Source organism: Nannobrachium achirus (genome assembly GCF_963921795.1).
Source record: "Nannobrachium achirus genome assembly, chromosome: 9".
Taxonomy (NCBI): domain Eukaryota; kingdom Metazoa; phylum Chordata; class Actinopteri; order Myctophiformes; family Myctophidae; genus Nannobrachium; species Nannobrachium achirus.
The window spans coordinates 51083435-51109463 of NC_137818.1; the positions used below are offsets into that span (position 1 = coordinate 51083435).

The 26029-nt window shown below is 42.4% G+C and overlaps 1 protein-coding gene across 1 annotated transcript; it reads left to right on the top strand.

The window, feature by feature from the left end:
• Positions 1–944: 944 nt before the first annotated feature.
• kcnq2a (potassium voltage-gated channel, KQT-like subfamily, member 2a) lies at positions 945–25911 on the top strand (the record flags this gene model as incomplete). The annotated part of the gene is made up of 8 exons (XM_080733402.1): positions 945–1237; positions 11099–11189; positions 11676–11802; positions 12951–13126; positions 19567–19692; positions 20843–20953; positions 24954–25049; positions 25813–25911. 8 exons carry the CDS (start codon positions 945–947, stop codon positions 25909–25911), a joined length of 1119 nt encoding a protein of 372 aa, XP_080589528.1.
• Between the last annotated feature and the right edge of the window lie 118 nt (positions 25912–26029).

Sequence of the window (26029 nt, forward strand, 5' to 3'; positions counted from 1 at the left end):
TATTAGGTTACTATTTGCAATTAGATTGCAATTGATCTTCATTTGAGCCACAGAGTGTGCAGAGAAAACATTTTAGCTGTTCCATTTCAGGCTCTTCCCTTTATACATGCTGAACAACATTCACAGACAGGCTGTGTGAAGTAGTATACTGTATGTACTGTATATGTAGGTAAAGGCTGTCATGGCATTGCTGAAGCAGGGACGGTAAAGACATGACTACATAAAACATCCATTATCCTGACTGAAGAGAGGGAGGCAGATGAATATTGTATGACATGCATCAGAAAATGCAAGCCTTCCTTTGCCTTTGTGTTGATTTAACTACATGTGTAAGTGTTTACAAATGAGACCTTGGACACTGAGTAACAAATGAATAAACTGTCAGGTGGAGGAGAGTTGACTATGGCAGCTTATAGGGACTGACTTTTGAAAGCAAGACAGATTGGATTTGCCTCGACTGTCTCCTGATCTAAACATCAATATCACTGCTGCAATCCAGCAAGTTAGGCTATTTGCTTGAAGTGATAGAAGTGACTATTATGTGTACACTGGTCCATTGGCCCTGTGTTTAAGTTTAACTGATCCTGCAGTCATTAAAATACCCAGTGTTAATTTAACTCTAGCATTATTGGTTGCATTAGTAGCCTAGGTCTACACTCAGAGTCAAATGAACACTAACGGATTGTCACTACCACTGGCACCCTCCTTATACAGGGGGCTAAAGTAAAAGCTGCAGTTTCAGCTTGGGTCTTGCAGTTGGTTCTCGAGAGGGACCGGACCGGTTCCGACTGCATTCACCAGCACGCGCAAGCAACACACACACACACACACACACACACACACACACACACACACACACACACACACCCTTATACCGGTGATGCATCCCCGTGGCAAGGACAGGACCAGCTCCCCGGCAGGGTGGTCTCGGCGACTCCTTTAGGATGGTGCAGAAACCTGTCAACGGCGGGGTTTACCCAACTCAGGCCGGGGACAAGAAGCAGAAAGTCGGCTTCGTCGGTCTGGACCCCGCGGCCCCGGAATCGAGCAAGGACGGGACGCTGCTGATCGCCGCCGGTTCGGAAGACAGCCCCAAGCAGAGGGGCAGCATCCTCAGGACCGGCGCCGGGCGACGGAGACCGACCAAGAAAAATGCCAGTTATCGCAAACTGCAGAATTTCCTCTACAATGCGCTGGAGAGACCGCGGGGATGGGCGTTCATCTACCACGCTTATGTGTAAGAAACCATGCATGTTTGATTCTGTCATCCTGTCCTGTCTGACTGCATGTGTTATCGTCATGGCTGGATTTGGTTGCGGAGTTTTGGGGGTAGCCTACGCTATATAAGTGTTTGTGGTATTGTTTCAAGACATTGCACAAGGAATATAAGTAGATTTATTTCTCATACAAGCCTGCGTAACAGCAAATTTGATCTGTAAAATTGCCTGCATAGCTGACATGATGAAATTATGCCGTAAGTGCTTTCCATAGCTGAGGATGCGGCATTCTGTTTAGTTTGTTTTTAAACATCAATCAAGTTCTTAATTCTACATACAGTAAGCCCGGACGGTCTTATGAAGAAGGCCTATGAGCAGTGTGATTTCCATTGACTGTAGTTTTCATCTGGCTTGCCATCATGTTGCGGCAATTGTATGCGATCTGATTTCAGCACCACTGTAGTGTGGTCAGCTCCCTTCACTAATACTCTACAACAGCAACACTCTCACCATTCCTTTCATTCTCTCAACCTCTTTCCATTTCAAAGACTTCCAATTTGATTTGCATTTGTTACCATTTCGATAAGATTTCTATCTCTGGGTCCCCAATCTAAGAACATCTTTAGTGTTAGACACGGTCTTTTATCTGATCCACAATGAATTAACCGTCTATGTGATGTAACTAGAGATGACAGAGAAACTCATATAGCCATTCTTGTATTTACTACATGTAATGATGGTGAGGATTAACTATGAATCATTTGGGGACCCCCTTACCCTCACCGTGGACCCCTGAGGGTCTCCGGACCCCATATTGTGAACCACTAGACTGTCATGTCACCTGGTATGACCTGGACAGTGATCTAATCCAGGGGTTCTCAAAGTGGGGTGCAGGGACCCTTTGGGTTCCTCGAGGGGCTTCCAAATGGACCCTCACAGGTCTGTAGCTGTGAAGAGTACAGTACATGTAACCAAATGGACCTGTAAGAGTTTATTTGTGTCTTTGTCAAATAGTTCTTTTGACAAATAGCTATTACATCGACTGTACAATTACTAGGAAATGTCCATTGGAAGCTTATAACAAACACACTTTTATATTTAGGTCTCTATTCTGGGAATATCATAATAGGCAAACTTTCAGTGAAATGGGGCAAGGGCATGTGGGAACACAGACTCCTGGCCTCTTGTCCAAATTTGGAGGCTAACCTTAAAGTTGTCCCCAAATTTGACATCTAACACAAGACAAGACCCAGATTCAATGCTACAAGCCTGTTTTGATCATGTGGACTGGGAGACATTTCAAATAAAGACGTCTGGGATTTACCTAAATAAATCATGGATTAATTGTGAGGTTTGTGCTGCACTTGATGCACATAACACATCAGATCTGGGAATCTGGGGACCACCCATGCGGTGCTTGAGAATAAAATCAGAATGGCCAAGAGGTTTTACACAGTCAAACTGGAAGACCAAGAGAATGGTGAAACGAGGAGCATGTGGCAAGGGCTACATGAATGGACTTCAGAGCGAGAAGCAGATGTGTAGAGAACCCCTTCGGTAACAGCACCCACCAGCCTGAGTCTGCACCACTTGTGGAGACCATTCCATTGACCATGTCGGAGGCTTAAGTGCGTAGAGCCTTCAAACGGATCAATATCTGCAAAGCTGCGGACCCTGATGGCAGAAGTGTATGCATATATTTTCAACTTCTTCCTCTCCCAAGCTGTATGGTCCCCACAGGCTTCTAGATGTCCACCATTGTGGACTAAGCACTCCAAGTATGGCTGAACGACTAGCGACCGGTTGCCCTAACTGCAGTTGTCAGTAAATGCTTTAAGAGGTTGGTGATGGTCTACATTTGTTCTGCCTTCCACACTGGACCCATGGCAATTTGAATATCGTCTAAATATATCCACCAACAATGCAATTGCTTTGGCTCTTCACTGCATCGCCCTCACCCAACTTCTGGAGGTTAATAAATGTGTGTGAACTGTGAATATTCTTTGTGGACTCAGTTTGGCATTCAACACCATAGGTCCTACCAGCCCTGAGACAAAGCTCAGAAGATCCAGGCCTACATGTGTGGAGACTAGAGCTATGTGCAGCTGGACACTGGACGGCCTGGTTGTGAGAATGGGCGACATCAGGTCAGACACTGACCCTCAGTACAGGAGTCCCTCGGGGCTGCGTGTTGAGTCTCCTCTACTCGCCTTACACACATGACTGTGTGGCCACACAGCTCTAGTGTCATTATCAAGTGTGCTGATGACACAACGTTGATGGCCCTGATCGACAACGATGAGGTCAGATCAGATCACTAACACTATGGTGCCAGGAAAGCATCCTCACCCTCAAGGTCAACAAGACCAAGGAGCCAATCATGGACTTCTGGAGGCAAGGAGAAAGCACACCCCCATGCACATGGACAGTGCTGCAGTGGAGTGGGTCAGTTATTTCATGTTCTTTGGGATATACATCTCGGAGGACCTCAAAAGGGCCACACGCGTGGTCAGCAACGCTACCACTGCCGTCATGGACTGAAGAAATTCCACCAGCTTCGACTGCTCTCTTCGCATTCAATCGGACTTTTTCACCATTTATCAGATGTTTGAATCCACGGGGTATCCACGGGGTATCCACGGGGTATCCTGTTTCCTTGCACTTTGATGTACGCATGCGCCGATATCTGTCGCCTAGAATATTATATTCCCCTCACGGGAATCGAACCCAAGCCGTGGGTTTGTTGCATCCGTGCTCTACTGACTGAGCTAATGAACGGATGATGTGACTCCTTTTTTGTGCATTTATCTTTGACGTGGATAGTGCTGGAGACGTGCAGTGGGGTAGACGTGGATAGTGAGGGACTGAATATTTACTATTCTGTCCATAACGGCACATATCTTGGTAACGCGGCTGAGTGGGATTGGGCGCCGTTCCGGCGCCCAATACCGCGCCGCTCCGTCGGGGTCTGTGGCATGGAGCGTTACACCGGGGAACAGAGAATCCATGGCATCTAGTTCGATGCTGGAATTCAGCTCAGTTTTTGTTATTGTGTACCTCTGAGGTTGACCACTAGATGTCGACATTTCACTACTAATCAAGCCACTGTTTCATTGTTTTGATCAACCATCCACTGTGAGATACCGGGATACCCAGAATTGAGTATCCGAGATACCAGACCATTCAAACACTTGAAAACACTTGATAATTTCTCATTCAATGCACTGAAATCATTCGAAACAGGCATAATCAGGGCGTTCTACAACAGCACCATCGAGAGCATCCTGGTGAGCGGCACCACCGCCTAGTATGGGCGGTGGTGGTGCACTGCACTGCCCTCCGACCACCAAGCACTACATACAGAGGGTAGTGCAGACAGCCCAGTGCAAGGAGGTGAGTTTTACTCCCTCCAGGGAATACATGATAAACGATGTGTAGCCACGGCTGAGTGTGTCATCACAGACATTCATCACCCCAGCCACAAACCGTTCCCACTGCTGCTGCGACCACTACGGCCCAGCAAGCAGTACTGGCGTGTGACAACATGGCAACTATCAGAGTGATTTGCAGGTGCTGACCCTGGTTCACCCGGTTGCACCCAAATACTGTTTTAATGAAGTTGAGGTCATAATAGGATTTTGGAGACACTTTTGTGTCTTTTCTTTCTTTCCTTCTTTTGAACTCTGTCAAATCTGTGACATCAGAAACTTCTCTACTCTACACGTTCCAGTCCAGATGGTGTCTCCACATTGACTACACAAGATTTAGTTGAACTTCTACCAGCACCTCCACTGTGACTGTAGAAGATAATAAACACCATCTGGCACTAATATTTGCAAACACAGCGTAAATGTCTATTCACCTAATACAGTTTTGGAGACCATTTTGTCTACCATTTCACAGTGGCGAAGTGTGGGATGGCATATCTAAATTAAACATCTTTTCCCCCGGCTAGAATTGGACTTTAAGGCATGCTAAAAGTTGGAGTAATATATACAGTGGAAAGCAATCCACAGGATTCCACAGCATACTTCACAATTTCTACGGGTCATAGAGTGCAAATTTAAAATATTAATTCTCTTTCCCTCTGCCAGCAGTGCTAACTTTGATTGACTGCAGCTTCTTGCAGTTGCAGAGGCGAAATGCTCAGGAAAATGCACAAGATATTTTTTCTATGCGGGATATCTTTCCAACCACATGAGAAGCATTTCTGCTTTCTGTAGTGCCGGCTATCCATTTCTTTTTAATCATGCACCTTATCTTATGTTTGCTATGTTATGTTATGTATATTGTATTTTGTATATTTGATTTGTCTTTACCTTGTATTATGTGCAGATGTAAACAACATCAAACAAACAATAAACTAGAAGTGTTTCATGCATTATTAGAAATACATTTAAGCTTCAATCTGAGACTTATTGCGACCGAAGGTCGCAGTTTACTATGAGAAATGTCACAACTTGTCCGTGTCCGTCTGTCTGGACATGTACACATTTTTACGGTCTATGGGTTTGCCGCTCTGACATCATGCTCTGAAGTCACTGTGATGTCAGGGGGACCACTCTAACAGAATGGGTTTGCCTCTCTGACATCACGCTCCGGCTTCACTTTGATGTCACGCTAACAGAATCCCTTTTATGCCCATATATGGAGTTCCTTGATGTCATCAATATTAATGATGCCCTGTTAGAGAGATCCCTAGTTATGCCGGGGGGGACAAATCCCTTTTATGCCCATATATGGAGATCCCTGGTGTCCACATCACTGTGGCGCAACCTCGTCCTTTAGGGTGAGGTCGCTTGTCGCCCTGATGCTTCTTACTAGTTTTAATTATTTAAACATTATTGCAATTATTTAAACATTATTTTAACCAATCTGTATGGCAGAGTATGTTAATACGATATGAATATTACTGTACATCTGCAGATGGTCTCCCTACTCTTCCTCTGAGACTCTGGTATTGGGAAAGGCACCCATGGTTTACAATGTCAATAAAGTTATTTGAAGCGTACTGTGCACCGTATGGACACTATGTGGCCTCTAAAAGCCTGTAAGTGCCAGCCACAACAAGCACTATAACTATTACTATATTTCAATAACATAAAATAATATTGTTCAACACTGTCATTGTTATACGCACAGTAGTTGTGGTATGGAATGTGCTATTCATTTGAAAGAATGATTTTCTAAACCACAGTATATCTTTATGTTTGGTGTTGACGGCTCATTACTGAAGTTCAGACATTGTTGCAATTACCTCTCAACAGCGGACATAAAACGTATGATAGCTTTAAGTAAGTAGTAACATTCCAGGCCTGGCCACCAGCTGAGGGACCATGTGTCTGTACTCTTCATTCTATCATTGTGTCATTCTTTCCCATCCCCATGTCTTATTTCTCGCCTTTGCCATCGTGATTGCCTGCGAGCTAGTTCAGGCAGATACACTCGAGAGGTTTACATGCACCACTACAACCACTACTACATCAGCATATACAGTACTACACTTTTTTTGTAAAGTGTGTATGCTGATGTGTGTCAGGCAGTTAACCAATTTGGTGGTCTAATTCACCGGTTCCTAAACAGTGGGTCGGGACCCATTTGTGGGTCACAAACACAAATTTATGTTTTTCTAAGTAATTTCACGAAATAAAGGAAAAATATAAGAAATTCCATAAATTGTAAAACAAATTAAGATGTTGTGAAAATAGCCTATCTGCAAGCTCACAACTTGAGCTTGTAGATCTGCTGTTTTCGCAGGGCAAACTTCTAATCTCTCTTTTGGATCACAAGCTAAAAAGTTTGGGAACCACTGCTCTAATTAAGCTCAGTCATTGCTCTTCCTCTTGCTGTCAGTGTGAAAGATGGTATGTAATGTGCTTGTTTGTAAATAGCCATTGTCATTGCACAATCCATGCCCCTCCACAAATCTCAGCCTGACTGAAATACTTTTAGAACTGTCCCACATTAGGGCAAATCATGCTGTCCCACTTTTCAAACTATTTCCTAAAGCGGGACAAAGGAACATTTGATCGAAATAACAAATATCGAGGATATTTGCAGAATACATGTATAATGTTTTTCTCTGGATGAAAAAATAACAAACACATCCCAATAATGTATTTATAATAAATGTATACCCTGCCTTAACATTAAGTTTGTTTGTCAAAGTCACTAATGTTATCGTTAGAGGGTTCTGCTCACCCTAATCTATGATTGGAAATTAATAGCTCATGTGATCATGAGCTATTAATTACACTGACTACCTTACACCCACTGGGTGGGATGTCCCACATTAGACAACAATTGTACCTACTGTATACATACATACACTGTAGGCCTATGTACTCTATTTCACATACAGTACCTAGCCTTTATTTGACCTGGATAACTGAATGTCAAAGGTGCATACATCTTTCCCTAAATCATGGGCATGGCTCAGCAGCATAAAATGTATTCAACACTTACACACTGATATTTCGGTCCCTCAATCTAAACTCTGTAAAAAAGGGGCTAAGACTGACTCATGACAGTTCAGACTCAGTTGTGTGCAGACATTAAGACAATCGTAATTTAGGGGTTTTGGGTATGTTTTCACGTTTATAAATATATTGTTTGGTGTTAAGTGAATGCTCATTTGTACCGGTGAACTTGAATATCTGCAATTCGCTAGTTCCGCTATCCGACCTCCCATATGTAACCAGGTGGACCTGTTACTAGGGCAGCCAGATGCTCCTTGTTTCTAATTAAGGGTGGAACAGGTTATAAAAGGGCTGGCGTACCTTAGGAAGACAAATGGCTCAAAGCCATGTCTTTTTCTAAGTTGTGTAAGTTGGTAATTGAGTAAGTATGGTAAAATATGCCCTTAGTTATTCCATGCTGTTATCCTCCTCGTTTATGCCAGCCCAAATTATATTATTGAATGTACAGTATGTTTTAGATGTGTTTGTTTGCTTATAGTGTCTGCTTTACCTGTTTATATACTCTGTCTGTGTACAGACGGGGAAAAAAGTTAATTTCCATGCCTCATCCTTCATGGTTAAAAGAACCTGTGCATTGTTAAAGTGGACCTTCCCTCTAGAAAAATGTGGCGTATTCAAGTAGGCAGTTTAATTTAATTACATTGTGTGTTTTACTACTATCTCCTCTCCTAAAGCCTCAGCCCCCTGCTACACTACACATACAGTACATAAGCCAGCCGGGACAGGAACCTTGTACTTGGCTAGCCTGGGGCGAGGCTTATCTCATAGCCTCAAGGGACAAATTCTCTGCGACATATTTCACTGACCAAGTTGGGAAGTATTGGACAGTTGAGGTCCTTGGCAGGCTGTCAGAGTGCACAGAGTGAAATATGATGCTGATCGGCCTAGTAGCATGCGAGATTAGCTGCAGTGTGTGTGCGCGCGCGCGCACACACACACACACACACACACACACACACACACACACACACACACACACACACACACACACACACACACCGCTCTGATACTGTAGGCTCTTAGGCTGATGCTGTATGCACTGTGAGTACTGCATACTGTAGGTACTGTACAGTACATCAAAATGCTGTGGTATGAGATGGGAGACGACCGTGGCTGTGCCTCGATACATAATTCAAAGACACTACCATACTACTACAGTTAATGTCGTGTGTCTTGCTTTTTACTCACAAGTAGCTGATTTAAATTGAAAACAATAGTGTAGTTCAGTATAAAAATGGGAACTTAAAGCCATACTGTGTAAGTTGCCCAACTAGTGGTCATTAGCCCTATAGCAAACCGCGGTCGCGTCCGCGTCTTTCGTCCGTTTTTCGTACCTTCAGACCCCCGCGTCTGCCTCCACCTCGCTGAGATCTATCTTTTAAGGGGTCCCTTGTTCCTGTGCGTTCAGTAATTCCAGAGATACGGACTCCTTCACCCTGCCTGGTAGGCGAAATTACCTAGAGAAGGGATGGTACAAACGGGCGACAACAAATATGGCTGCCATAGCGACCCCACTTCAAGATGCGCTGTGATTGGCCGGCAGTTGTATAACCCTCGCTGTGATTGGCCGGTAGTGTGATGACGCAATTTTGGCGCGAGATCCGGTCCACGGCAAGGATCTCAGTTTACATATAGAGAAGGCTTTACAGGCTGAAATTCACGGCGCGGATCTTCTAAAACTTTTGTGATTTAATAGTTAGGAGAATTTTAAGATTTGTTTTATAAAAAAAGTTACATAGTACAACTTTAATGTATGTCTTTTAGATACTGATAAGCATCATCATGAATTGTTTTGTCTATGTTTTATTCCATGTTCTTATTGGTAGCGCATGTGTGACAGATCGATAAGCGGAACTCGAGTACCTTTTACTCTCTCCTATGTGGGTATCGTCTGTCCACTGTCTGTGTCTCGGATCATATGAGTGTTACTTGTGAAATCTACACCGTTGTCTGATATTATGAATTCTGACAGTTCAGGGTTACATTACTGGAAATATGAATTACATAAAAACAGCATAGCGTGAAGTGAACAAATAATAGTTGTGATGATATTCAGTTGCAGAAAAGTATAAATTAATGAAAATATAAAAACTAATAATTGTGTCAATAGATGATATTGAATTACTAAGCCAAATGTAGCATATTGTTTTGGTGTATAAATGTAAGCCAGCATCAAGTTGAATAGCAATTTTATTTTAATTAGTGGCACAGATAATAACACAAGTGCCTTTTCATGACCAGGGAATAATCTGTTGCTTGGCCCGTGAGGCCTTTTGAATGCTTACAGTGCAGATTACATACTGTATGACCGTACATTTTAGATATAGTAATAATAATAATAATAATAATAGTTACCTACTCCTCCCGCGAGGGAAATTCAGTATTTGCAGCCCAACCCAGCTGCTTCGCAGCCCACAAGGAGCGCGTGAGCAATTAGGGGTATAGGAGTCTTGCTCAGGGACACACATCGACATTGCTATCCTGGCCAGGAATCGAACCAGGGACAACCAGGGGAACTGGTTCCCCAGGCAGGCTCCCTAACCATTCAGCTATATAGGATTGTGTCAGACAAAACGTCCCTTTCATCTCCTGTTCACATCTTTGTGGTCAGCGGAGATACTTTGCGTGCAGACAATGGAGAGTGTAAAGAACAAAAACAACAACACTGGCACTTCTTCTCCAAGGAGGAGCCATTGGAGAAAGTGATCAGAAATATGAGAACTGGCATCGAACAATGGCTTAAGTCAAAACCACAACGAGCCTGACCATAAAGCTCACAAATGTTCAGTCGATCAAGAACAAACCTTTTGCTACTCATACAGATTTAGTCTAAAATGTATTTCTCTTATATTTATTGTTTGATTTAAATAATGTCAGTGATTTTCTAATCATTTCCTGAGTACTACGCTGAGGGTATAGTGTCAGGAGATGTGATCTGTCAATGTGATTGGACTCTATAGGTTGCTTCTTCTGGCTCGCAGGTGTCATGCATACATTGTCATTAGCCAATAACTAATAAATATGCTCCTTTATGGTCTATAACTCAGTGTGAGGATATCCATGATCTGAACCATTCATGGTAGATGGATGAGAATGCTTGCATTTGAAAGTTTGTCTGAAGCCATTTCACTTCACAAGTTCCCTGGAATCTAGGACCTAGATGACAGGGACATTTAACAGATGTTGAAATTTGGTATTTTCTCGCTACTAAGTTAAATATTATTAACAGAGTGTTTACAGTGTGTATACTCCATAGGCCTACTAGTGATGATACATTGTCATTCAGGTTAAACATCTGTTGGATTGTGTATGAGTTACTTGCATAGTTAATGATGTACTGATTAGTTCCACTTTGTCATAGTTTAATCTAAACATTGATGTACTGTTTGTCTTGTCTTCCAGCTTCCTGTTAGTTTTCTCCTGTCTTATACTCTCAGTGTTCGCCACCATCAAAGAGTTCAAAAGCAGCTCGGAGAGTGCCTTGTACATACTGGTATGTTTCATGAAATCTCTGCTTACCTTTACTCAATGAAACCTGCAATCCAGCAACATACAGTATGCTGAGAATTTGCCACACAATCTAATGTACATGTAGGGGTGCAACAGTTAATTGAACTTAGCGATTTAATTGATTTAATTTAAAGAATTTATTTTAGTAGAATAAAAGAGCAAATGTACAAGCTTTAGATCAGTTATTTACAATTGTTTTGGATGACACCGTTGTACACCAAAGTATAAGCTAAATGATTCATTGATATAAAAATATCAATGAATCAAATGACAAACAAATTTAAAAAGTGCTTCAAGATTATTGAACTAAAGAAAATTGCCCTAAATCTAATGTTCAGATTTATACACTGTAGTAAGACGCGTTGCTTGCCGACAACTTAAGAACTGATCTTCAAGCCACAGTAACAACAGCTTGAGGATGAGGCCTTACTGTAAGTTGGAGTATGAGAGCTCTGCTTCTCCCCCTCAGGAACTGGTAACCATCGTGGTGTTTGGAGTGGAGTACATTGTGAGAATATGGGCTGCTGGCTGCTGCTGCAGGTACAGAGGATGGAGAGGCAGGCTGAAGTTTGCCAGGAAACCCTTCAGTGTAATCGGTGAGGAAAACAGGCTGGGCTTTAGCTCACATTTCTGTCACCTTTCCTTTCTCTTGTCTCACGTTTTGAGAGAAGCCAGCACAGAACACATACTGTACCTGTAAGGCTTAGAACTGTCCGCTTTCATTGGTATACCAAAGAATAGATTTTCTAAATGTTTCTCCAGCACTGAAAATCTTGGCAAGGAAATAATACATTTTACTTAAGGTTTCGTGCTTTATTAATTATGAATATTCAATTATTTACTGGGATGCAAGTAGTTGAAATTCAGGTATTACTCTAGTACTGTATTCACAAGTTTCCAAAGTCCCATCGTGCATTGCGCAGAAGGGTGATCTACAAGCTCACTACGGTTGCATCGGTGATGTGACTTGAGCTTGTATGTCTGCTGTTCTCCGGATGTGTCCCACACATAATTCTACAGTAAATTCTCGCGGAAACAGTTGGATATGGTTTGGTTTTCTGATAACGGGCAGGCAAAACATTGCCACTGCAAAATGAATAATGACTGTGACAATTGCTCCATTTCTATTTGCGTTCTCACTTAAGCAGCAAACAATGTGAATAAATCATATGAACTGATGAGGAAATATGATACAGTATATGATACTGTATGACAGGGGTCTTCAACAGGGGGTCCGGGTCCTCAGGGGGGGGACAGTATCTCTGTAGCCATTAAACGAAACGGGTTTCTTACATTGATGCTCCTACAGTACATCATGCAAGCACCAGTTAAAGTTACTTTCCATCCCTCATATACTGTGTGCACAGTGCACATCCCATAACCCACACACTGCACATCATTTTGGAGCTCATATCTTTGAACGGGTAAGGGCTAGTTTTGGTTAAAGCAGAGAACTTTAACCAAAAATAGCAGATTGTAGATCGGCTATTTTCGGCAAAGAGGTTTGGTGTAGAGGGGAAACAGAGCAGAGTGAAAAGTCAAGTTTATTAAGTATTGTCGGTTCAAGTGGTTAAATATCTGAAAACACAAATTGACATGATTCCAAAACACAGATGATTGTGCTGTCAAACAATGAAACTATATGGAATCTATCTCTCTCTCTCAACTAAGGGGTCCTTGGCCTGAAAACGTTGAAGACCCCTGCTACAGTATATGATATTCCTGGGTTTTTGTCTCTCTCCAGACATCATGGTGCTGATAGCCTCGGTGTCGGTGCTGGCGGCCGGCTCTCAGGGCAACGTCTTCGCCACGTCGGCCATCAGGAGTCTGAGGTTCCTCCAGATCCTCCGGATGCTCCGCATGGACCGCCGCGCAGGCACCTGGAAGCTGCTGGGATCTGTAGTCTATGCTCACAGCAAGGTGATGTTTAATTTAGACCACTTTTTCTTAATGTAAAGGACCCCCCAGTTTGATATGCATTAGTCCACTCAAGGGTGTCGCACGAAATTCTGGGCCCTGGGTACTTTGACTGGGTACTATTTGAAAAATAGCAGATATACAAGCTCACAGCGTGGCACAGATTGCCTATTTTTCAATAGCTAACGTATAAAATAATTAAGGCCCCTCCATCTTGGGCCCTAGTAACCACTCCCCCCCCCCTTGTGACAGCGAGGATTTTCCTCCGCTCCTTGGAGCGCAGACCTCCTCCGCTCCTGGCCGACCCTGTTGGGGCCGCGCACCGCATGTTTCCAACAAAACAGTGCCGCGTGCAGTAGTGGCAGTGCAGCCGCTCTGCACCGCGGAGAGGAGAACAGACAGAGAATTCCCTTTATTACGATTTCACTCAAGCCAAATGGTTTCCTGTGGAAATAAGCTTAGTCTTTTCATGGATCTCCTTTTAGTAGACCTTGTACCAGTGAACTGTACCGTCATGAAACTGTACTTTTTCCTTTGCAAACTTCTAATAAAGTCTTCAATCCATCAATCAATCAATCAATCAATCAATCTATAGGCTATCATCCACACACCACACGTAGGCTATGTTTATAATAAATAGCCTACCTTGTGTCAGTTAAGTTATATATCACCAGCCAGTCAAAGGATACGATTTGAAATGCAAGTGAGACTGATAAGAAACACACGCCACGTGAGTCGCCTCCCTCTCTCGGTTGTGGTGATTAATCAATACCATCTGGATTTAATATTGCCCGTCTTATTAAAAAATACAATGCCTTAGATGGCGTCTTTTATAACATTGAAGGCAGCTCTCCATCAAGCCGAGGCTCACACGTTACAGCAGGCATTTGTGTTGGGAACACTTGTGGCAAAGCAAAGGAGAAAGTGTTTCGGATATGGTAGCAAACTACTTTTTTTTATTTTGGCTGCTGACTCTGATTGACGACCCTGAGCGGAGCGAGCGCGAAGCGAGAAATGCGAAAATCAAGGTGAGCGGCGGAGCGGCGGGGAGCGGAGCGGTGGCCGACCAGAGCGACGATCGAGCGGGACAAGAGCCCTCTGGAGCGCGGAGCGGCTTTCGCTGCCGCTCCACTCCGCTCACATGCTCTGCAAGCGAAGCTGGTCAGTCACAGCTGGAGGTGGATGCTTGGGACAGGTGGACGACTCTGCTGGCTTTGCTGAGTTTTGATACAGGACATTACAATTATGGGTTAGGGAAGAGTGGAGCTGCTTGTATGTTGTGTTTGTTCTTGTTTGTGTGAAGTATGTGTGTGTTTGTGTCTACATGTTAGAGAGAGAGAACACGTTTTGTGATTTTAAAGCCTTTTGAAATCTAATATTTTCATGTAACATCATGGTTTGTTTTTTCCCATAACAACAGTGAAAGGATGGATAGATTGGTCCACACTCAATACCGTAGAAACCAGTATTAACCTTGCCACACCTTATTAAACACCCTAGCAACCATTTTGCAAACAAGCAAAATCATCATGCAACATTCTAGTGATCCAATTTAATGCTTGGATTTGATTTCCTAATCTGATTGGATGTCAAAGTGATCCAAATCCCTTTTGTTGTTGTTTTGCACTACCCAAACACCTAAACTGAACCACTCGGATAGGGATTAAACACTTGAGCGCAGGAGATTTGGTGCCAGTTGATAAGAGTCTCACATTTGGTACAGTACATCTAAGCCCCCATCAGTGCCAGACATTTTGGGCTTTGCTATCTTCAGTCAGAGGTTCTTTTATTCTACAGATAAAGGAACTCAGCCAGCCTTCAAGCTTTTGATAACCTTGTTTGATAACAAAATGTCTATCATTTGCAGTAAGTAGAGTAGTCTGGAGAGGATGTGCCAGCTTGCCTGTAAATAAGTCTTGTGCTGACTGAGTTGACAATGGTAAGAACTTGCTTCATCTGGCTAGATGATCTGGCCACTTGCTAGCACTGCAGAATCCATAGAATGCTTGTCTCTGCCAGGGGACTACGATCAATTTTCGTCAATTACTCAAACGAGTTGTGGTTTTTGTCTTCCCATTTTCTCAAAAGACTGGGGCCAAATGACATAGCATGAAATATTGTGTCACAGAGCTCTATGTTGTGCTTCAATGCCATCACGGTTGTGACCCCGGGTATGTGGTGGTAATCTGGAGGGAGCAACTCCAGCTCACCCAAGATTCAAGTTTTTTATTGTTACATCTCATATGTATGAGTACAGTACAATGTTTTTGGTTTTGGTTCCTCAACATTGTAGCAGCAATAACAACTGTAGTTTTCCCTTGTGTGTTCTTGCTTACCGGGCAGGGTGTGTGCGTGCGTGCGTGCGTGCGTGCGTGCGTGCGTGCGTGTGTGTGTGTGTGTGTGTGTATACTGTATGTATATGTGTGTACAGTATATACAGTGTGTGTGTGTGTGTGTGTGTGTGTGTGTGTGTGTGTGTGTGTGTGTGTGTGTGTGTGTGTGTGTGTGTGTGTGTGTGTGTGTGTGTGTGTGTATGCGTTTGTGTTAAAATGCAGAGCGTCGGTGTGCGTGGTGTTTAAATAAGTGCGTGCGTGGGGTTGAATGACTGCATGTGCGATTGTGTGTGAGCAGCTGCCGCTACACATGGGCAGACATGCCAGCAATACTAATAGTGTCGATCGTTCGTAACCTGATTGCCTGCCTGGGGGAATTCACTTTTCCGGAGCCTGCTGCTCTGGTACCTGGTCTTGTCGTTTAAAGACCTGATCGCCTGGGGGAAGTACTGTAGCTGCTACAGAGCCTGTTGCCCTGTTGGCCTTAGATGGATGAACCGCTTACCAAGTGGCAGCATCTGAAACGGTCCGGTAGGGATAGTTAGGACCTTTCATGAGTCTGTACTGGCTTAGCTGTCCTGATGGGAGGGAAATTAATTCTCATCTGATGTGCTGAGCTGTCTGTACGATTCTCTGCAGGGGTGGGAAAAGTACTTGTTTTACTTAAAGTATCAATAGTGCAATGTAGAAATACCCTGTTACAAGTAATAGTCTGGAATTAAAAATGAACATGAGTAAAAGTACTGGTAGACCTACTTACAGTACTCATTGTGCAGAATGTTTTGTTGTTTTCACAAGTTTTCAAATGTGAAGATAACTCACATGCTCACAATGAAACGCATTGTGAACTTGTAGATCAGATATTTTCAAATGGCCGAAATGTATATAGGGCTGTAGTGGGTAATGTATATTTTGTAATAATAATCAACAAATAATTAACCAGTAACTAAAGTTTTCAAATAATTGTAGCGGAGTAAAAAAGTAAAAGAAGTAAAAAATACTTCAGAATTGTACTTACTGTACTTAACTCTCTCCCAGCCATTTACAATATGCTTGTGCGCCTATACTGCCAGGAATATTATTAATTTCCAAGTTATCAGTAGCCGATCCCAGCAGGGATAATGTAATTGCAGAATGTAGTACACGTACTATCCACTAGAGTGTGCCCAACGATAAGGTCTTGCAGTCTGCTGTGCAGCCTGTACAGCATTGTGGACCATAATGGCTTCCTATGGAGCAGCCATTATGGCTCCCGGTCCGCCGAACGGGAGCCATCCTGGAGCGAGTGCACGTCGTGCACACTCCATATACACTCGTTTTTGATCCTGAGTGACCACTCTGTCAGCCTGCCATTTTTTTCCGAATGAAAATCCGTCTACATATGGTAAAGTTTGATAAGAAAAACATCAGCTTTCAATGCTATGGAAAGGCCCATGCTTTGTTATGGCCGAACGACTTCCGGGTTACGTCATCGATGATGTCATTTCCAGCGCATTTTTGTAGCTTAAGCTTATATGAACCTAGAATGGTCATTTATAGCTCAAAAAATGTCAAAAAAATACCAAAAAAATCAGAAAATGATCCCCAAGGCGACGTTTGGCGATCTGGCTGGCTGGGCTTCCTCAAAATGGCGATGGAAGGCGATTTGGCTGTGAACTAGCTAAGTACAGTACTTGATTAAATGTACTTAGTTACTTTACACCAGTATAAAGTAACTTTACTGCCACTGCAATACGCAGACCCATGCCACAATAAATCTGTGCAACACAAAGTTGCTCCCAGATGAACATCGTTACCTGCTCCCTTTCACCTGCTGTAGCAAAACCCATAAATCAGCAGAATGCCCATCGACTGTGAAAGATCCAGTCATTATGAAGCTGGAGAATAGCCATTCTCCACCCTGGTGGTTAGAAGTTGGCTTTTTCTTTACACACATAAATGTGAGAATACTGTACTCTTCTACAATAGGCTATACTCTAATCTTGTTGAAGTGCTATTTTCATTCTCGTTAAAGCTTTAAAATACATTTCTAAGTATGAAAGGGGTATGAAAGGGGTGAACACGATGTTTTTGAAGACAATAAACTCTAATCATTCAAACAAGATCAAATAAAAGGTATAGATCAAGGGTCTTCAACAGGGGGTCCGGGACCCCTAGGGGTCCTCCAAATCTTTATGTGATTTTTTATATTAACCACTTGAACCCTAGTGTCCATATTCTTAAAATAGCCGATCTACAAGCTCACAACGCCTAGCAGTGCGATCTGCTATTTTTGGCAAAGAGGTTTTGTTGTAGAAGGGGAAAAGAGCAGACCAAGCACATTAAATACATTAAGTTTATTAAGTATTGACGGTTCAAGTGGTAAAATATCTGAAAACACAAATCGACATGAATCCAAAATACACTGATGATTGTGCTGTCAAACAATGAAACTAATTTATATGGATTCTATGAACAGTTTGCCGGGGTCCCTGCTTCATCTCTCTCTCAACTAAGGGGTCCTTGGCCTGAAAACGTTGAAGACCCCTGGTATAGATTTGACATGAAACTGAGAGCAATTAACATTTAGTCAATTCTCCTATCTGTCTGTGCACAACAACTTTACTCAAGCCAGCATCTACAGATCCTTGATCATTTCCGCCACGCAGCTGGGTTCATCAATCACTTCTGTTGCTTCTGACTGTTATGATTTACAGAGAAAGGATCAAAATGCTACTGGAGGCAGAGCAGGTTCAATACAATGAATTTATTACATCAAAACAAGGAAGGCAGTGTCATGCAGGTGTAAAGGTCCCAGTAAATAGTCCCAGTACATCGCCAGTACATCGTCATTGTCGGGTGGAAACCTTGTATGTCAAAAACTCTTTGTTTTGCATTTATCATTTAAAAAAAAGTAAACTAGTGAAAACAAGCACACAACGCCTCGCACCGCGAGGCGTTGTGTGCTGTGTGCTTGTAGATCTGCTGTTTTCACTACCTTTGTGCGACAGCCTTGTCTGATGAAGCAGGGCTTTACTTCATGAAAAAACGTACAAATTTGAAATACGAGGTTTCTGCCCGACAGTGATGATATATTGACATATTTGCTGATTTGGGCATGTCAAATTGTCAATAACATAAATATACACTGTATGGGCATAACTGCTCTGATATCTGAATACCAAATAAAACGGAACAGCCCACTAAATATGAGCTATAGGCCTAGTGAAGATGGCAGTCCAGCCCAGGAATAAAAAGTGTATACATTATTTATGTATACATACTGTATCTACTGTCTGAGCATTCGCAGAACGATGTGCATGATCATATTGACAAATATGCCAAACACCAGAGCCATAGGATGATAGCGGAGGTGCAGTGAAGCACATAAAATAAGAGACATACTGTGCTGTGCAGTCAGTTGCACTCATACAGATTGAGCAGCTGTCTCTGAGATAATATTGCTGAAGTGAAAAATCTATACATAGTGCAAAAAGTATGGTGGTGTGCAAAAACCATACACATTGCAAGGACGTGCTGTTATGTGACCTCTGCAGAACCTGAGGTCAACTACTACCCCGCCACACACACACACACACACACACACACACACACACACACACACACACACACACACACACACACACACACACACACACACACACACACACACACACACACACACAGTCAGGTGGTCTTTAGGCGTTTGGTTGATGAGCCTTGTGAATTGAATGTGTTGCTGAACCTGTTCCTCTGATGACGAGCCAGAATGTTATGGAGGGGGTGGTTTGTGTTGTATTAAAAGTAACAGCTGTTTAGCTGTCATTTATAGACCCCTGGAGGACTCCAAGCAACAATTATATATTAAGTGATTAACTGTGTTGTATTCCCATACAGGAGCTGATTACTGCATGCTGTGTTGTATTCCCATACAGGAGCTGATTACTGCATGGTACATACTAACTGTGTTGTATTCCCATACAGGAGCTGATTACTGCATGGTACATACTAACTGTGTTGTATTCCCATACAGGAGCTGATCACTGCATGGTACATACTAACTGTGTTGTATTCCCATACAGGAGCTGATTACTGCATGGTACATAGTAACTGTGTTGTATTCCCATACAGGAGCTGATTACTGCATGGTACATAGGCTTCCTGTGCCTCATCCTGGCTTCTTTCCTGGTCTACTCGGTGGAGAAGGACTCAAATGACCAATTTGAGACGTACGCGGACGCCCTTTGGTGGGGGCTGGTGAGAAACCCTTTTCATTGAAAACATATCGTCGTTGTCGGGTGGAAACCTTGTATGTCCATTTATCATTTTAAAAATGATTTAAACTAGTGAAAATAGCCGATCTACAAGCACACAGCGCCTCGCACCACGAGGCGTTGTGTGCTTGTAGATCTACTGTTTTCACTACTTTTGTGTGATGGCCTTGTACAGTATGATGAAGCAGGGCTTTACTTAGCGAAAAAACATACACATTTGAAACTTGGAGATACCGCCAGACAACGACAATATTCTGTTATTCTCTGAACCTTGAATGGGCATTGCAATGATTTTAATTCCATAAAAAAGCAGTTCATACAGTTTAATTAGGGCTAATTTAGTTTTACTGTAGGCTATGTCTCAATGTTTGTTGACGTACAACTAAACGGTTTTACTTAAAAGAACATTGTAGCCTGACTAGTTGCTGCCTAATGCCTAAATTATGCTCTGTTATACTATGGTGCCGAGCGCCAGAAATAGCTGATTTAAATGGTCAGACTCTGAACACATAGCATAAAAAGTGAGAACCGACCCAAGTTTGGGCAGGTGCTGAGCGATGAACAGTATAGAGAAGAATAAATAAACATGTGACAGTGCATGACACCCTTTCAGTGAAGTAGGCTATAAATCAGGCTTTACTCTGACCTAAAATAGATTCAATGGGATATTCATAATGTGTCTGGAAGTCATACATTTTTCATTTCATTTGGGCTCTTCTGCTCAAGGTGCCAGCATGGCACTATTTTCAACATTAGATTTTAACCTGATGTTATCATGCTCTGGTACTTGCTTGAGGGGATGCAGCACTTGCTCATTAATATTGCTGACACAATGTTTAAGCATATTGCTTGAAATAAGTACCTTCTTTATTGCATATATCCCTGTTGTCATCCAGTCTGGTAAAATGCATCAACAGTTTTATTCCCCACCCCCCTTCTGCCGCGGCGGAGAGTGTGCATCCCTGAGGTATTACTGAACATAATTGTTAGCAAAGCACGGTAATCAATAATAGTATATTACTGGATCTAAATGGTATCTGTTTCTTGATTCCCATCCCTGGTGATATTGAATAAATAAAAAATGTTCCCCATTCTTTACTAATACAGTGTCTACATTTTGATTTGTCCACTAGATCACTCTGACCACCATTGGGTATGGTGATAAGGTTCCAATGACCTGGAATGGACGCCTTCTGGCTGCCGCGTTCAGCTTGATCGGAGTGGCCTTCTTTGCACTCCCTGCTGTGAGTTTTGGAACTTTTCTTTATTCATTTAGCCAATAATGTTTATTTTTTTTAATGTATTCTATCCAGAGTGGATTATAATGCTCTTTCTCAGCAATTCCCAGTAACCCATTCAGATTCACTCTTTAACTCATTAACCAGCTTACGATTGTGAACGCTACAGATTCTACTGAACAGCCTCACTGTGGAGGGTATTAAAGTCGCTACTTATTTTAAGGAATAAGGCCCTTTATTTCCCCCAATCTGTATGGTAGAGGATGTTAATACCAATATAACTAGTAAGATGCCTCAGGGCGACATGCGCCTCCGTTGTGCCATGTCTTGGTCATCTGGCCAGTGATGTATATCAGACCAGTTACCCATATATGGAGACCCCTGGTACATATGGAGATCCATGTACTGTATATGGAGATATATGCTGTGAGAGCCGAAACATGCTTACTCAGTTATTCGTTATGTGAAAGTCCTATGATGTCTATGCCATCTGACATCATACCCTTTTATGCCCATAAATGAAGATCCCTGTCTGTAGAATACTGTTTCTTTTAGTGTGGTATGTGGCCGATGTGGCCTCCATATATGGGCATTCCCATATGAAGTCCTGTTAGATATGGGCTTTATGTTGATGACATCAGGGATTCTGTTAGTGTGACATCACAGTGAAGCCAGAGCATGATGTCAGAGCGACAAACCCATAGAACCACAGTGTCAGGGTTATAGACAAAGATACATCATATGGACAAGCCGTGACCGTTCACATACTAATCGGCGACCTACGGTCGCAATTAGAGAAAAGCAATAAAACACACTAAAAGCAAGAGTTGATACAAAGTCAACTGGGAAAGGCAAGTTGACTTTAACTTGCACATCTGCAGTGGTTGGAGGTGGTCTCCCTCCTCTTCCATTGACAAACGTAGACCCTGGTGTTGACACCCACTGGTTCACCATGTCAGTAAAGTTATTTTAAACAGATGGCAAACCGGATTGGTCACAAGATGTCCGATGATTATTACATTATGAGTTTTTATTACATGTTTTTATTACATTATGAGTTGCTACACACCCTGCCAACTTTGTTGATGAAGAATGGAGCAACTATCTGCTAAACATGCAGCAAATTAATACATATGGGGATCATTTAGCTGTACAAAGAGCATCCACAATGTTCAACATACAGTTCGTGATTGTATCGACACTGGGTGTTGATGCAACATCGATAATATTCCCATGTGGTCAGTATGATGACAGTCTGCCATTGCTAGTTCTGGGCCACTTTGCCGAAGGTAATTATGTAAGCCTTGATGGACCAGTCACACACTTGATTCAAAGAGCGCACCACTTCGATCTGTCCAGACTTAGGGCCAGAGTGAGGTACCGGGTCAGGGCCAGAGTGAGGGCCTTACAGCGAGAGTGAGGGCCAGAGCAGGGCAGGATTTACCCTTCATGGTGCCCTGTGCTTGGACCTAGTTTGTTGCCCCCCCCCCCCCTCCTCCTCCTTCCCCCCCTAAAAGCAATGCGCACGTTATCGCGCACGTGCGTGCCCATTCTCTAATGTCCGTGCAAGCGCACATACACCGCAGGGTTGCAAACAGGCAGTGAGTGATTGACAAACAGCCTCAGCGTTGAATTCAGACGTGCAATGAATTTGTACATGTTTTCTGATTGGTTAGGTGAGCATGTTTTCGTGAAAAGAACATGATAAATGTATGCAACCACTGAAAACAGATACTATTATTGGCACAATTTTGTGGTGAATGTTGAAAAGCGGGACATATTAGTGTTTTAGAGATATTTGTCGGGACACCGGGACACGCAGCGGGACGTCTGGTCACCCTACTTAATAGTGTGGTCTCAGTTGTTATATATGGGATACATGAAGGTTTCCTTTGCAAATAAGCCGAAAAGCTTACTAGGATCTCCCTTTAGTTGACCATGTACCAGTGAACTGTACTGTCATGAACCTTTTCCTATGCAAACTTCTAATAAAGTCTTCAATCAATCAATCAATCAATCAATCAGGGATAGATAGCACCTTAACTCTGCAGCCGCACTGAGGCGCTCCAACACCAGTTCTTTTAGAGTTGTGCATACTAGTATCCACCTAAAGTTTCTTCAAAACCCTTAAGTGTAACCAGTCATTACAGACAGCAACGTTAGCTTAACTTAGCTCAGCTCATGTGAATATTTGTTTACAGTTGATCCTCTGGTGCCCCCCTGTGGTTGTTGATGCCCTGTGCTTCAGCACGTCAAGCCCTATTATAAATCCGGCCCTGGGCCAGAGTGAGGGACAGAGTCAGGGCCAGAGTGAGGTACCGAGTCAGGGCCAGAGTGAGGGCTAGACTTAGGGCCAGAGTGAGGGACAGATCGAAGTGGTGCGCTCTCCTCTGCTTCCTGGACTCTTTGAATCAAGTGTGTGACTGGTCCATCAAGGCTTACATAATGGACCCCATGACCTTCGGCAAAGTGGCCCAAAACTAGCAATGGGGATATTATCGATGTTGCATCAACACCCAGTGTCGATACAATCACGAACTGTATGTTGAGCACTGTGGAAGCTCTTTGTACAGCAAAATGATCCCCATATGTATTCATTTGCTGTTTAGCAGATAGTTGCTCCATTCTTCATCAACAAAGTTGGCAGGGTGTGAAGCAACTCATAATGTAATAAGGGCTCATAATGTAATAAAAACATGTAATAAAAACTCATAATGTAATAATCAGCTCATAATGTAATAAAAAACAAGCACATAATGTAATAATTAAAATGTAGTAAAAGCTCATAATGTAATAATCAGCTCATAATGTAATAAAAAATACATTATTACATTATGAAGTTTTATTACATTATGAGCCTCATATGTGGAGGTACTTAATGTAACACGTTATTACATTATTACATTATTGAAAAATCCATTATTACGTTATGCGCTCATTTTTTTATTACATTATGAGCAGATTATTGCATTATGAGCTTTTATTACATTTTTCTTATTACATTATGAGCCCTTATTACATTATGAGCAGTTATTACATTATGAGTTGCTACACATGACAAGACCGATCTGGGAACCCATCGGCAAAAAGGAAAACACAGAAGAAAAAACAGCGCCCTCTGCTGTTGTTTTCCTTTGAATTTGCTTCTGGGGTTTTGGGGATTTGGTCTGCTCTCAGCCCTCCATTCCGGTCCATGTGTCTTCGTTTACATTGCTAGTGGAGCTCTGAATCTGTCTTGAGAGACAAACTATACACAAACTTTAGACAAATTCTAATCAAATAAAATGAAAATAAATCAGATCAACAAAGAGGGCAAATGCAACAGCGTCCATAAAGTGCACAAAGTCACAACAGTTTATGAGGAATTTCCATTATCATCTTTTCGATGCATGCTTTCCTTAAGAGTTGGATAAAAGGCCCCCAAATCATATATTTCACGTTTCCTCTTCAGAATATAAGTTATCCTTTCCATAGCACAGCAACTGCTAATTGGCTCACCTGTGGTCTTTGAATGTTCTTCCACGATAGAGCAATTGTGCGCTTTGCTTAGTAACGACTTTCTTGATATGACTATGGTATCCGCGTATAACCCAAATTGAAAATGTTTGGATCCAACGGTACCCTTACGTCCAGCATTTTATAAATGATTTATGAGGTCTCACTCCAAAATTTCACAATCTCCCTGCTTTCCTCATAAAGTGTGCCCTTCGACTGCTCACATTTAACGCAAATGCCTGGAATATCATTGCAAAATGGCCTTTAAATGGGAGGGTATTACATGAGCTGCATCTTAACTATGTCTATGAATTTTGTATTTCTCCTATAGCACTTTGTCTGTACGGCACTTTGTTCAAAGAGAGTTGCTTTTAAAAGCTGTATAAACACATTTGACTTGACGATTGTCCATTCACTATTCATGCACTCAATGTTTAACGCCTCCGGCTTGTGATCAGAAACCCATGTCCAGTAATAATCACACATCTGTGTCCCGGTCCCCTTCACACAGGGCATCCTAGGTTCTGGCTTTGCTTTGAAGGTCCAGGAGCAACACAGACAGAAACATTTTGAGAAGAGACGGAACCCGGCAGCAGGCCTTATCCAGGTAATTATTCTTCTGGTATTGTTGTATACAGTGTTCATTTTAGTTTTAGTCTTAGTATAGTTTAGTCGACTAAAGGTCTTTGCACACTGCTGCGTTTTGTGTTGCAAAATGCATTTTTCAGGGCAAGGAGAGAGAGAGAGAGAGATAGAGAGAGCAAGGGACTGAGTGGTGCGCGAAACGGGCGGCAGTGTGCAAACGTGACTGACATAACGTGAGGTAGATTTTTGCCTGATTGTACACACTGAAAATGTCTATATATCTGCTATATTTTCAGAGCGCAACACCGGAGAGCAACCAAACATAAAATTAATTGCCTTTTAGTTCTACTGGATCACTACTCCAGTAGTCCCTCCCCAACATTTTAGTCTAGTTTTTATTTGTTGACGGAATTGTCAATATATTTAGTCTTAGTTTTAGTTATCATAGCTTGTGTAAAATGTGTAAAATGAAACCAAAATGTGTCAAATTTGTCAAATGAAACCATATATTTTTAAACATCTGTATTACTTAATTGTTTTTTTGATTGACATTTTGCCTGTCATCTCCCCTGTGGCTATCAATACAGCATGGAATTGTGGACTAAATTGTGGACTAAATCTTATCTATTGATAACACAATATTCAAAGGTTTGGGTCTAAGAGGCTAAATCTCATCAAATGTTGGTCTGTGGCTCACATGCTGAATAAATAATCGACTTTGATATGAGAAAGGTTGAAACCCACTGTGCTAAAAGACTAACTAGAATGAATATGTCCCCAACCAGGGAGCATGGAGGTTTCATTCTACCAGCCTCACGCGCACGGATCTATTATCCACCTGGGAGTTCTATGAGCAGACGGTGTCTGTTCCAATATACAGGTAACTGACCAAATAGCCTTTAAGAAATGTTGCCAATTGTTCTCATTTCCCATAGAAAGATCCATTTTTTTTCTTTTTTCGCTATATCATATTCTGCCATGTTGCTTAAACTGTACATCCAG